Source organism: Pleurodeles waltl, chromosome 10 (assembly GCF_031143425.1).
Source record: "Pleurodeles waltl isolate 20211129_DDA chromosome 10, aPleWal1.hap1.20221129, whole genome shotgun sequence".
Taxonomy (NCBI): Eukaryota; Metazoa; Chordata; class Amphibia; order Caudata; family Salamandridae; genus Pleurodeles; species Pleurodeles waltl.
This window is the reverse complement of record NC_090449.1, coordinates 1,013,138,039-1,013,153,160: the sequence shown is the minus strand read 5'-3', so window position 1 is coordinate 1,013,153,160 and position 15,122 is coordinate 1,013,138,039. Positions and strand designations below refer to the sequence as shown.

At 42.7% G+C, this 15,122-nt stretch overlaps 1 protein-coding gene across 2 annotated transcripts in view; it reads left to right on the top strand.

The window, feature by feature from the left end:
* LOC138262136 (prostatic acid phosphatase-like) overlaps window positions 1–15,122 on the top strand; it is a 235,430-nt gene that overhangs the window by 178,541 nt on the left and 41,767 nt on the right. For both annotated transcript variants that reach the window (XM_069211918.1, XM_069211917.1), the window contains 2 exons: window positions 309–407; window positions 11,832–11,964. In XM_069211918.1, the coding sequence (XP_069068019.1) occupies window positions 309–407; window positions 11,832–11,964 (232 nt within the window). The remainder of the gene's footprint in view (window positions 1–308; window positions 408–11,831; window positions 11,965–15,122) is intronic.

Below are 15,122 nucleotides of genomic sequence, written 5' to 3'. Positions count from 1 at the left end.
CCTTTAACCTTTATCACTCTGAAGTTCGGAAACCATCAAGGCTTCTTTTTTGCATTACTGTTTGTGTTTTCTGGCCAAGGTTATCTAAAAAAACACTATTTCTTCCCTTGGCATTTGCGGAGGCCGCTGCTGATCTGTAAATCCACCGAAATAAAAATATCCAGGGTAACAGGCAACACGTGTGATTTTCCTGTCTTACCTATTAAAATTCAGAGAATATTATGTAGAAGATGGGGCAATTTAAATTTGAAATACATTATTTATTTAGGATAGTTATAACTTTTATATGTTTTATTTTCCTATTTCAGGTCTTTCTTAAGGATATTTTCAATGACACAGGGTATTCTGAGGACATGCTGATCAATGAAGGCAAGCTATGGTTTGTGTATGACACGTTACTCTGTGAGGTATGAGTTATATCATATCATATATCATTGTTGACTTTACTAAATTGAAAAAAAAACTTGAGAATTCAATCAGGAGTTGGGGTGAATACAACACCATGTTTAATTTAAAGTTAGGTGGTACTGAAAAATCCTCTGCTAAGCCCTGGAAAAGCCACCGAAATTTTCGCTATCATCCGATCCTTACGGAGTGGGAAATTTAAACAATTGTGATTGCACATTAACCAAAATTAAGGTCATTGGCTTCACATTTTGCATTTGTTGGCACTGATTCTTATTTACTAGACGAATGTATCCAGGTTTATTTTACTCAGTCCCCTAAATACTGTTCTGAAATAGGTACAATCAAGATTTAGTTCACTTACTTTAACACAAGAGCGACATAAAATGAAATAATATGGAGAATAATATGGAGAAATGTCAATTACTTATAGAGATTGGGTGAAATGTAGCCAGAGAGATGTGGCAACTGGTTCCTTGTTCCTTCACACTTATGGACTTAGCTAGTGCTTAATTTGAGCCGTTGGTGACCACCTTCACTTATTGTTTGGGACCGACACTTATCTTTTTGCATCAGACATTTCTCTAGATCAAAAGAGGGAAAAACAAACAAAACAGAAAGATGGAGGAAGAGAAAGATGGAAAAATCGTCAGAAAGGAGAAAGCAGGAACCTGCACAAGTCAACATAAAGGGGCAGGGAGTGTCTGGTAGTGGATGGAAGAGCCAGAGGTGGATTTGAGCTACCAGCCTCAGTATCTGATGCGCCAGTGTTTAATTGCATGGCTGTAGCTCCTGAGCAGAGCTTTGAGCACCAGCACTCTTTTCACATATTTAGTTCTGGACTTACCCAACTATCGACATCTTACTTGAGCTAACGGCCCAGCTCAAGAATTGTATATGGGTGTTATTGTAAAACATTTGTGGTTCATTATAAAAAGAAAACAAAATGGAAATAATAAAGCAAAAATGAATGTAGCAAGAGCAGGATTATAAACGCACCTTGTTTACATTTCTTACATAGTACAATAGTGACGAGAAGCTAGAAAAGTAAACTTCTAGCCTCTTTCAACTTTACCCCTAATGCCACTGAGTGAGCAAAAGGGGTGTGCTGCTGTCTCCAAGAAGATTTTCTTTCACCCCCCCACCCTACCTCCCGTAGCCTATCCTTTCATCCCACCAGCCACCCACTCAGCTAGCCCCTCACCCATCCATCCATTCTTTCACTCGTCCATCACTTATCCATCCATCATTCCACCCATCCTTTCATCCATCCATTGATTTGTTCACCTGCCCACACTTCCTTCCATCTAGCAGTCCATCCATTCTTTCTTCTTTCCATCGATCCACCAACACATCCATTCACCCCTCCAGGGATGTAACTTCAAGGGGTGTGTCTGGGGTGTTACACCCCACTAATAAATGTATGTTCTAATAAATAGTTGGGTACCTGTTTTTTCAGTCGGGTATTGTGAGATGTCAGTCGGATTTCACCAGGAATTTTTACATACACACAGACAAAAATGCACACACACTCTCTCCCTGTCCATTTTGAAGGCCCTAAAAATATTGGTTATTTTACAAAATACTGTGCTTTCTTCCTTAGTACTGCTACTAATCCGGCCCTGCACCCATCATCCATCCATTCATAGTTTTATTACTCTTTCCATGCATTTCTTTGTCCATCCATCCTTCATAACGCCCATCCTTTCATCATTCTACTCATTATGTCAACCTTGCATCTATCCATCTTTACCCATTCCATTCTTTTATCCTTATACCCTTCTAACCAGTGTCATCTTAAGGATTTTTGGGGGGGTCCAGGCAAGGCATAATTTGGGGGCCCATGTACTGAACAAATGTGATTTTTATTTACCACTTCCTGCTAATTCAAGCCCACACAATGCCAACCAATACTACTTGTAATGTTAAACTTTAACGTGTCAGACAAAAATTGCTGAAATATGTCTTGCGTGGCACCCCAAAAATCCTTCAAATGAAATAAGGTTGAGAGTCAAAGGCAGGGGCGAATCCTACACTAGGGCGGAGGAGCGTCACCCCCTCACCCCCGCCAGCAAGGGCAGCTGCAAAACATTTAAAAGAAAAGGATAATAAACACAGTTTATTATCCTTTTCTTTTATAGGGGTGGGGCCACGGGGATGAAGAGGAGCGCATGTATATTTGGCTGGCCGTCTCAGGCCGGCCAAACATACATGCGCAGTAGGCTCTCTCAAGCCCGGCAACACAGCCTGCACAGGCTCCCAGCCAATCCTGACACTGCTTTGAGCAGCGTCAGGATTGGCCGCTGGGCAGGCTGGGATCCTGTGCCTGCCTGCCTGCCTGGTTTGGAGCAACAACAGACAGAGGAGCAGCACGCGGCGAAGAAGGTGTTTTTTTAATTTTTTTATTTACAACTCCCACGCACGTGTGCGCTGCCCCACACCTTGATGTTCTCAGGAGCCACAACTGGTCAGAGATAGAGGTAGTCAGAGCCGGAGAGAAGTTTTACTGGAGAATAGAGAACAAATTAAGTTTCCCAGGGGCCCCCTTGGAGGGCTGGGGCCCTGGGCAGTCGTCCAGTTTGCCCATGCTTTAAAACGTCTCTGCTTGTAACCATCCATCATTTCAACATTTCTTTCACCCTGATTGCCTTCCTTTCAACCTTTCTCCCATTCTTCTGTGACACATAGTACTGATGGTTCCAACTCCTCTGACAGGGAGGTACAAGAAATGAAGATAGAGAGCAGGAAGTGACACACAGGCATTTAATCTGCCATGATGGAATGGAAACTCATAGATAAGACATTAGCAGAGGAGTCCTTACTGCTTACAGACATAGCAGACCCATGCCATTTGCATGGGCAGTGGCCCCTGCACTTGTTCTCTGCCAGCCTTTTCATGGTGGTCAGACCGCCATGAAAAGGCTGGCGGAAAACAAGGTTGTAATCAGCAGGGCGGCACTGAGTTCAGCGCCACTCTGTCTGAGTACAACCAGGACCACTGTCAGCCCGTCGGGATTGCTTATCCTAGCGGTGATGGCGGTAGGTTGGCAGGTCTGCCCGCCTAAGTCGTAATGTGGCAGTCTGAGCGCCACAGCTGTGGCAGGTACTGCCACTGCAAGGCTGGCAGTCTTTGGAAAGGCAGCCTCGCAATAAGGCCCTTAGTGTATTTCCTAGCAGACGGCTGGCATTCACATGTCAACATATTGACCATCTGGTCAAAAATAGGGCAAGGCGTTTCAGAAATGTTTCTAAAGACGTATCATCATTCAAGTTATGGCCTGTCATAGGGAATGTGGGCATTGACAATGAATGAATCAACATGGCAGGTATTCTTTTACTCAAAGGCCTGAATAGATAACACACTAGATAAATCATGGCAAACTACCAAGTGCAGTAGATATATCTGCAGTTACACTCAGGTTCCTTAAGGGATGTAGCATCTCCTAGTTTAATTACATTACTGAGGTGCTCTGGACAACTACTGACTATATAAATAATTCAAGGGTAGATGCATTGTGTGTAAATGTATCTTAAGTGGATATCCTGAAAATATGGCATTGATCTGGCTCTTAAGGCCAACATTGGAATCCCCTGCATTAGAACAGTAGGTTAGTACACAAAACAACAGAAAAGAAACTGACGTGACCTAAAGGCTTGACACAACTATCCATCAATCCATAATAGTGGTAAAGAACAGGACTGTCTCTTTTGTGAGTGCTGCTTCACAAAATCTCAGTGACAAGTTTTTTAGTTATCCCACAGCTCAGCTTTCCGAGTTGTATGGGACGTTTCCAAATGTATAAAAAGAACTATACATTCTAAAATCCCTCTGATGAGAGTAGACAACTGTTCAAGTGACTTGCTTGAAGTGGAGCAGTGTTTGAAATACTTTTTGGTTTGTTATACTTGTTTTATTCTAATCATTGCTGGTTGTTTACTTTTGGTAACCTTCAAAAATTGGGAATATATTTCACTTTAGCATATCTTTTTCCCCAATAGATTAAGGAAGATCAGACCTGCCAGAATTTATCAGAAGGAAAGGTCTGTAAAAATGGCAAAACATGAGGAATTCAGTGTTACATACCGATTCTGCGTCTTAGGCCTCAATTGCAAGTTAGAAACTTTGAAGAGGAAGTATCAACCACAAGGTGTAATTACCTCTCCTCAAGGTAATGGCCTTTCATCTCTATATAGGCACTGATTTGGAGTTTGTCAGAATCCAGGTGACTTTTATTGCACCAGATAAATAATGATTCCCTTTGGCATGTTATTTATCAGGTGTGTTAGATCTCACCTATTATGAGTTTCTGGGTAATAACACGCAGATTTGGTGCCTAAAGCACAAAAAGTCTGCATGATACATTCAATTACATTCACCTTTCCTCTGGTAAATTTAAGTAAGTCTAACCTGCTCATATGTAACAAAAGAGACGATATATAACACATTCAGCAATTACCAGATGCAGTAAATCCGGCTCAAGATGTAATTCCAAGCCCTGTATAAGGGTTTATGTAGAGTCAGGAAAACAGCTCACTAGTAATCAGGGCCATAACGTTCATAGTCTCTTGCTCCATTCACCTGCTTCTGCCTCCCTCCCTACCTCTTTGTCCTCAGTCTCTTATACTTCCCTTCCCTCCGCTTCCATCCTGCAGTTGTTTTGGGATCGTCCCTTCCCTTTTTCCTTTCTTTTACTTCACCCTCTCACTTGAGTGAAGACGCCCCCCCCCCCCCTTACTAAATAGGGCGTTTGAGTCTGCTTGTTCCTAGTGACCCTGATCTGCCCTTACTTATTTCCACATAGAAGAGATTCTGCTAGGGAAGAAACACAGGAATCATCCCAGGAACATAGAGGTCTGCTGTCTGTGGGGAGCAGAGCAGAACTAACCTGAGGCATCCCACACCGGAATTGTCAGTCTTCATTTTATTTTCTGCATTTTTATGTAGCGAAAACTTGACTCAAAATATTGGAGCCAGGAAGCAGCCTCAACAACAACGCAGGAACAACAAGGTGTGTTGTCCACGAAAGCTGAACAACGCTTTCGTGAACAACGACCTTCTTTTCCTCTGCCTTTACCACGCATGTCCGGAACAACGAACATGCGTGGTTAAGGCAGAGGAAAACAGACTCCGGATCGGAGAGGACACTGTCAGGTAAGTGGGGCTGGGGTAGGGTTGTGGGGTAGTTTTAGGAGCGGGGTGGGGTGTTTGGATAGTTTTAGGGGTGGGGAGGGTGGCTGAGATAATTTTAGGGGTGGGGAGGAGGGTTGGGGTAGTTTAAGTTTTAGGGGTGGGGGTGTGGGTGGGGGGTAGGAGTAGTTTAAGGTTTTAGGGGTGGGAGTCGGGGTAGTTTAGGTTTTAGGGGCAGGAGTGGGATGGTGCAGGGGCGGGGTAGTTTTAGGTTTTAGGGGCGGGGTAGGGGGGTCGCAGTAGTTTTAGGGGTGGGGGTGGAGGGTTGGGGTAGTTTAGGTTTTAAGGGCGGGAATAGGGGAGTCAGGGTAGTTTCAGGTTTTAGTGGCGGGGTGGGAGGTCGGGGTAGTTTCAGGTTTTAGGGGTGGGGAGGGGGTTGCGGTCGTTTTAGGGGTGGGGTGGGGGTTGGGGTAGTCTTAGGGGCGGGGCAGAGGATTGCAGTAGTTTTAGGGGCGGGGTTGGGGTATTTTTAGGTTTTAGGGGTGGTGGTAGGGGGTCGGGTAGTTTTAGGTTTTAGGGGTGGGGGTTGGGTTTCGGGTTAGTTAGGTTTAAGGGGCGGGGTGGGGGGCGGGGTAGTTTTAGGGGCGGGGTGGGGGTAGTTTTAGGTTTTTGGGGCGGGGTGGGGGTCAGGGTAGTTTTAGGTTATAGGGGTGGGGTGGGGAGGTGGGGTAGTTTTAGGGGCAGGGGGGTCAGGGTGGTTGCACACTGGAACAATGCATGCCATTCCACGCATCCCTTTACCTGGAATGCCTTTACAACAAAAAATCATTGTTAAGGCATTCGTAGTAAAGGCATTAGTGGTAACAACGCGGTTGTTGTTCCGACTGTGTTGTTCAGGCATGCATGGTTCCAGCATGCGTTGTTCGAACATATATTCATTGGAGCCCCTTACATGAGCACCAGTTACATTACACAAGGTCACATTCATTTTTATATTTTTTTAGGCACTGAAAGACTAAGGGCCTGATTTAGATCCTGGTGGACGAGTTACTCTATCACAGCGGTGTCGGAAATACCATTGCCAAAATATAAATCCCGTAGGATTTATATTTAGGTAGACAGGATATCCGTCACCATTGTGATTGAGTATCCCCTCCGCCAGGAACTAATTCAGGCCCTAAGTAATTTGCCCAGAATTGCAGAAAGTTGTGCCAACACTGAGAGTCGAACCGGGCTCCCCAGTTTCAAAGCCTGCAGCTTTGGTGGTAACACCAAATCCTTTCCTCTTGCCCCTGTGTCAAAACATATTTAGTGCTTATGTCTCCAAAGAAGCAATTTTAATTCCTATAAAATTGGTGAATCACTCTCTCAGCCAAGGTTCATTTCCCGACTACTTCAAAAATGGTCAAGTCATCCCGCTTCTTATACAACCCTCAGCAGATGCAAATTACTTCAATAACTTTTGCCCGATCACCAACCTGTCTTTTCTTGCAAACATCATCGAAAGATGTGTAGTTGAGAAATTCACCAAACTCATCAAAGACAACAACCTTCTGGCCAAATTCCAATCCGGGTCCAATCAAGGGTTCACTCATGCTTGATTGTTCGACAGAGCTCTATTTACTTATCACTAACCTTCCTTGTGACTTTTCATGTAATAGGACTTGAGTTGATGTATTCACCTTACCCATTATAAAGTGTTGGGTTAAGTTGGCATACATCAGTAACATTCCTTGCTTTTGCTTTGGATTATCGAAAATCTACATTAATATCTATGGTCCTGAGGATGGTCTTACGTACTCATGACTTAGGAGACCGAAAGGTCGACGCTGTTCCACCTCTCATTTGTTACTGACTGGATCCCTAAATTGATGGATATTGATTAAGGACTGTTCTTAGTTGCCAAGAGAGTAGACATTGCATGTTTTAATCTATGAATTTTGGATAGAATGTTTTGTTTAGAGACACAGGATCAATGTATGCCAGGTTTTATTTATCTTACTGTACCCTCCAACTTTTATTTCTTTGAATGAAAACTGAATACATGATTTGGTCAAAATCATTTTTTGGTAAAGCCTGTTACTCTTTTTCTCTCTGTTGTCTTCTATTGAATGAATAATGCATGCTAGACTTTGGATTAACTCCTTTAGGCAATTAGTAGCTTTAAATCCAAATTACCTCATACGTAATCCCCTAGTTAGAACCTTATATCTTATAGATGCCCTAGTTTCAGAGAGGTTATCAGATTGCCATCCCCTTTCATATCAATCAAGGGTGCAGCACTGAAACAGCACTGCTTCAGGTAGTGGGTGATGCTCTTCGAGCCCTATACTCGGAAGGCTCCTGTTCCTTATTCTTCTTGACCTATTGGCAGCTTTTGATACAGTAAAACATCGCAAGCTTCTAGGCACACTAAAAAAGGGGATGGTCCCAAAATGGTTTAAATCCTTCCTCAAGTGTAGGTCACAAAAATTGACAGCTGTCTCTCTTTACTGAAGGCTGCCAATCAAGGAGTGCCAGGGTTCTATCCTTGCTCCTACCATGTTCAACCACTGTATCACACCTCTGAGTGTCCTACTAAGAAAGGTTGGGATCCTCTATCATTATTTTACAGACAATATCCAACGCTACTTAAGTCGCATCCACAAATTACATATCTCCTCTTGCCACCACTTTAAACTCCGTTGAAGACTGGATGACTTCTCACAACCTAAAACTGAACCCTTCCAAAACCAAATTCCTCCATATTTTTCTCTGAATTCACCACCCACCTGTACAATCCTGGATGGAGATACACTCATCATAACAGCAAACCCATCGTTGACAGTGCCAAATCTGTGGGAGCCACTCCGGATAAAAAGCTCAACCTTCAAACTCAAATTAGCAACATAGCCTAGAATGCACAATGTCAACTACATATTCTTTGGGGAATGCACCACTACATTCCTGAGCAAGATTTATAATCGCTTGTTTAATCAGTGGTTCTCCCCAGAATCGACTATTGTAACTCTCTTTTGACAGGTCTCCCAAAGATCAACCTCACCATTCTGAAATCAATTCTACATTCAGCAACTCGCCTTGTGCATTGGGTGAAAAGAAACAACCATATCTCACCTATGCTTATCACTCTTCGCTGACTCCCAGTAGAAGCTAGGATGATATGTAAGACTTCCTGTATCACCCACTAGGCCTTGCATAGATCCACTCCTCACTACCCAGTGAACAAACAGAAGCTTTTGGGAGACAGCAGCCCATCGCGAAATGCTGAAGCTATGGTGTTAGAGCCTCTGAACTTTACAGAGGAACAGCTCAACTTGCCTCCCTTTCTAACTACGCCCATAGTACTGATTAACTACTGGGGTCCTGATTCACAAATAAAGGACAGTACTATCTTTTTACGTGCGGAGGCTCAGAAACCATAAAGATACCACTCTACAATACCTTTGTGAGTTGAGTACAAAAAACTGTAAATTTAGCTTCGTGAATCTGGCCCTGAAACATCTTACTGAACACTGCCAACTATTGATTATATTTGTTGTGACAACGTTGTTATCCTCAAATGTAATCACGTTGTAAATTGTTTTGCGTTTTGGCAGCAGGATTTAATCAGGGAGATTGTTACTAACAGTTTCAGAATTTAAGCATTGTAATTTTTTTGCGCTTAGCATATCCTCAACGATGTTTTTAAATGTATGAGTAGATTTGTTTTCTGCTAGACAGAACTGCAAATTGTTTTTTAAAAGAAAAAACCAAGAAGTCTTTCAAGGATGTTTTGTTTGTTATACTAATACATATTATGGTTGCTACCTTTCAAACCAATATTAAAGGAGATTCCCAAATCCATCATAGCAACCATGGAAGCAATACCGACAAAAGTCATCACACCTGGTTCCGAACAAAATAGGGAACCCTTATCTCTCCCATTTTATCAGAAACAACAGTTGTACACGCCTTTAGTATCACAGCTCCCTCTGAGGCCTAACCAGCCCCTTCCATTTTTTCTTCGTGCCCCATATTTAAACAGTATCCCCCTCAACTCTCTCTCACTAATCCCTCTGCTTTTACCCACTATAAAACCACCATCGTGTACAGCACTTCATTGCTTTGTAGCTAGGTTTGCACTTCGTGTTACATACATACAGTACAGGACGAGATCATACCATTGTCCCCTGTCCTATTTTCTTTGCATCAGCAGCCATGCCTTTACAGATGCTTGTGCCTGGTAGCCAAAGACAGCCTTCATGAAGCCTCTGAGCCATCAAAAAGGGGTATAGCAATCTTGAGCATCGCCTCTTAGTTCACATAAAAATCAATTTAGAGAGTGCAACACTCACCCCTAAGAAACAAGCCCTTTTGGCGCTATTGGCAGATGTTTATTGTTACCCAACTCAATGATATGCATTTTATCAGCCTCGGAAGGATGAAAGGCTGAGATTTGAACGTATGACCTTAGGGGCAAACATAGATCCCTGCATTAGTCCACTGACCCACCAGACTGCCCTTTTCAAATAAGACTGCATTTTTTCTAACGCCTGCTAATAAAATCTTTTATACTGCTACTGCAGTTAATCCTTTTGTTTTTATTTTTATTTCATCTAAGCCTGTTATATGTCATTCTTTCACTCACTGCATTGCGTTGCAGTGTATTTATTCACTGCTGATCTCTATCCTCTATCTTCTCCCAAGAGAGCCCTTCGGTTAGGCAGACTGCGTAACCTGTATTAAATGTAACATTATAGAGAAAGTAGATGGAAAAACAGTGTTTTTATCCAATTACATTTTTTCTCATTTCGCAACATTTTGGTGGTTCAGGATGAAGTGTGATCCATAACATTAAAATCTAGTGCTTTTCAGATTTTTGGGGTGACTAAATGAAGTTTTACACAGTGTTCTGCCAAAATAAGAAACAGGCCCATTCTTCTTCTAGCGTTAGCCAAGACTTTTGATTTTACTACAGTTATACACGTAATATGCTTACTTATAACCCTCTAACTCTAGTGGGCTGTTCTTATGCTGTTTACATTTGTCTTACACCTCTTACATACAGCTTTCAGCCACTGGCTAACTTCACTGTGAGTGACTGCGTTCTGCTCTTTTACCAGGACCAAATCCACACAAAAAGTAGTTCACTTCAGTGGCTACTATGGAAATGGATGATTTTTGCAACAAAAAAATATGTTTGATTTTAAAAAAAGATTTGATTTCTGAGGGCCTCTACAAAAATGAAGTTGTGCAAAAACCATTACAAAACAAACATTGAGAAGTCAAAAAGCCTGGACCAGTACCAGAGCTATTGGCTTTGCCAAGTCTTCTTTCACTTGTGGTCATAAAGTGCTACTATTCTCCAGATCTGGAGACTTCGCTCGATATGCTTTCTATTTAAGTGGATTTCAGTATGTTGTCAGCAAAACTGCTATGTATTGACCGGCCTCCTGCAATGTTTTAAGGCTTCAGCCAGCCATCTTATTAATTAAAATTAATGCCACAACTATGTACAATTATGTAGTAGTGAAACCCGCACAAGAGCTGGGGTGTGTGGATTCAGCATGGTTTACTGTGAGATGTTGTGATCCCTTACAAACTGGTGAGTTTGTGAATATTCTCAACCTCACCTCTAACTTTTTCCTACCTTTAAATAGCGGGATATTTACACCACCAAAGGGCTGGAATAAGTCATCTTTCAAGCAAGGTGGTAGAGGGAATGCCAGACTCACAAAGTTTGTGACAGAACAAACATATTTCCATGTGAAGTGAAAAAAGAAAACAAAACAATTCAATTTTGCACAGGAGTCTGCGTTCCACAATGTACAATTGTACCATGTTTATAACTCTTCCTTAAGTATAACACCAAATGTTACACAACATTACCAGTACTACACATGGGAAGCTGCGATGGGCACAGATTTCAAAGCACACTACATGAAGTATTTGTGAACTTCCAAAACTGGCCAATCTACTCCAATGTGTGGGAATATAGATTTAGAAGTATGTTTGTGACTCTTGCCTTAAACCCTTTAGTTGGTTACATTTGAAATTTTCCCCAGACGGGGTTTGTGTTTCTGTAAGGACTTGGAGAAATTTCAAAATACATGTTTCATTATTGATATCTACATTTTACTGCTTCTGTTAGAGTTCAACTATTGTTAACAGGCAGAAAGTGTGCGACCATCACATAACCTTTAATAAAAATTTATGTATATATTTTAAAGTGTCTATGTCACTCTTTGTACTGTGGGAAATAGTGCTAAACACCTCTGGGCGAGCAGTTCAAAACATAATTATTGTGTCCTTTTTGTAGGAGATACACAATCTTGCTTTACCAATGTGGGCTACTCCGAACTATCGAGCCAAGTTATTAAACATCTCACAAATCTTAGTGAAGGCCCTATTTGGTTTATACAAGCATGAGGAGAAATCACGCCTACAAGGAGGTAAGTTATCGCATGTTCCATGTATTTGTGTCATACCAGTGATATACCCTGGAGAGTATCAACCATAAGGGAAGCACACGATATGTCTCAGAAGGACAATTATTCAGGCTTGGCTCCTCCGCCAGGGCGGAGGAGCGTCTCCCTCCACCAGCAGCAGCAGCGGCAAACCTTTCACTACAAAACAATAATAAACTGTGTTTATTATCATTTTGTAGTAAAAGGGGCGGGGCCACAGGCTGTGACGAGCACTGAGTTGACTGCACTGTGCACTCCCCTCAATGTGCATGTATGTTACACCAGCCGTCTCGGGTCGGCCAATCACAAATGCGCACAGGGCTCTCTCCAACCCAGCTTTGCTGCCGGGATGGAGAGAGCAGACCCAGGCTCCCAGTCTGCCTGGGTGTGCTCTGGCTGGGCACTCACAGCCGATCCTAACGCTGCTCTGAGCAGCTCCAGGATTGGCCGCAGGCTCGTAGCCTATGCCTGCAAAAGAGGACCCAGAGGAGCGGTGTAGTGGTGGTGGCGGTGACAATGATCCAGATAAGTGGTTTTTCTTTCATTAATTTCCCTCATCCCTCGTGGGTGCACTGCACCGCCCCACCCCTAGAAAGCACCGTGAGCCATTCATGCAATTATCATAAAGGAATGGAAAAATTAAATGATATCTTGCTTAAGATATCACTCCTCATATTGGTGCAGTAACTGGTTTGAAGTAGGCCCTCCCCCAAATACTTGTGACAGTGAAGTTCACAGGACTCATGTTGTTCACATCTGTTGTGTCTTTGCATAAAATATTCAGTGATCAGTGAAGATGGTGGGAAGGTCATGGGAAGATAAAGAGCCCTAGCCAACTGGGCCAAGTCTCTATGGGATATCAAGAAACAGTATGGTGCAAACATCTTAGAAATAGCATAGTCGCCGTATGACAATACACCAAAACCTCTGAAAATGGAAAGAGAAGCACCAGGGAAAAAAATCAGAAGACAGACTCTCAAAAAAGAAAATTAACTTGTCTGGTTGCATCCACAACAAATAACATTGCTTAGCCAAGTCCCTGTACATTAAAGCTAAGGAAATGTACATGTCCCTGTACATTTCCTTAGCTTTTCATCTTTCTCATCTTCCCTTTCTGAGTTTAGTAACAATAATCATCTAATATCAGTAACGTAACACTCTTTCAGCATAAAGCAGTGCTTTACAAAATAGACTGCCATGTTATTAACTGTGGAAAGAGTAATGTAGGATCTTAATTTAAGGGGTCACTGTCACACCCATGTGTCACTTGGGTGTGTAAATATAATCATTTATGAGTATAAATTCAAAGTACTGATTCACAAAAGGCAAGTATGTACAATTAAGCTGATGCCTACATTTTCAGTGAATCTGTTCCAGGGGGCAGGTTTTGGGCGTTTTGGGTGAGGATGCCTGCAACAGTTGATGAATATCCAACATTCTCAAATTTGTGGGTATATACATACATTTTCCTGGTAGTTTTCAAACCTGGAAATAGGAATATGTTCTTCTGTCAAGGATAGGAGTAAATCAGTTTTCAGGGTGGAAATGGGGAGTGAATACCTCCCAAATATATGGAGATGTGGAGCAAAGATTTCTACCAAGAAAATAACAGTGCATATTCACTTGTATGTTGTGTTCCCGAATGTTTAAATGTAGATTTGTTACATTTATGCATGCATACATGTTTAGGCGTGTGAGTACTACCACAAATCCTTAACAGTAACAGGTTCCTAGGAGTGCTCCTAGTATTCTTTGTGAATTCCATTAAAGTCAGAAATTTACTCAAAACGAAAGACGCTTGGACATGTGCAAGTCCAAGGCAATTTGCTAAACTATATTTGCAGATTCAAAATGTAAAACTTAAAATTTCACCATGTTCTAGGTAGCACTCAGTCAGGAGTCAGAAAGAACCACAGCACCGAAACAGCACTATTAGCAGTCACCCACATTAAAATAATTCTAGACCAAGAAGTAACAGCTCATCCTGTTCGAAAATAATTCTAGACCAAGGAGTAACAGCTCATCCTGTTCGACCTCTCTGCAGCCTTAAAAACTGTCTCCCATAACACCCTCAAAACTCTATGAGATTTGCATGCAAGGATCTGCCCTCAAATGGATCTGTTCCTTCTTCATGGGAAGCACCCATAGGGACACCCTGCCACCCTTCACATCAGAGACCAAGAAATTAACATCCTGTTCGACCTCACTGCAGCCTTAAAAACTGTCTCCCATAACACCCTCAAAACTCTATGAGCTTTGCATACAAGGATAGGTCCTCAAATGGATCTGTTCTTTCTTCGTGGGAAGAACCTATAGGGACACCCTGCCACCCTTCACATCAGAGACCAAGAAATTGATATCCGGAGTACCACAGGGATTGTCCCTCGTCCCACTCTTTTCAACATATACATGACACCATTCGCCAACATCATCGGATCACAAAACATCATCGTTGTCTCCTATGCCGATACCCAGCTCTTCCTCCCCATGACAGACAAAACAAGCACAGCCAGAACCAACCTCGCCAACTGGATGACCATCCTAGCAGACTTGGATGCGAACCAACTGCCTTCAGCTAAACTCCGGCAAAACAGAAGTACTGGTCTTCGGCATCAAGACCTCACCATGGGACTCCAACTGGTGGCTGTTGGAGCTAGGACCCACACCTACAGACGACAAGCTCAACACGACGGCTCAAGTCAACGTAGCATGCACCTCATTCGTCCACATCCTACGCATGCTGCAAAAGATCTTCAAATGGTTGCCTCAGAACCTAGATGGACGGTCACAAAAGCATTCAGCACCAGCAGGCTGGACTATGACAACACTCTCTACACCAGAACCTCCACACAAGTCCTACACAGACTCCAGACCACCTAGAACACTGCTGCAAGACTCATACTTGATCTCCCACGCTGCACCCACATCACACTGCTCCTAGGAAGCTTCACGGGCTCCCCATTCACAACCCCAACCAATTCAAACTTCTCATGCACACATACAAGGTCTCACTCACACATATTCCCCGCAGTCACAAAGTCAAAACTGGAGGTTGATCATTCTCCTACTTCGCACCTCAGACATGGAACGACCCCCCTCAACACATCAGAGCCTCCTCACTTCTTGAGTTCCTCAAGAAGCTG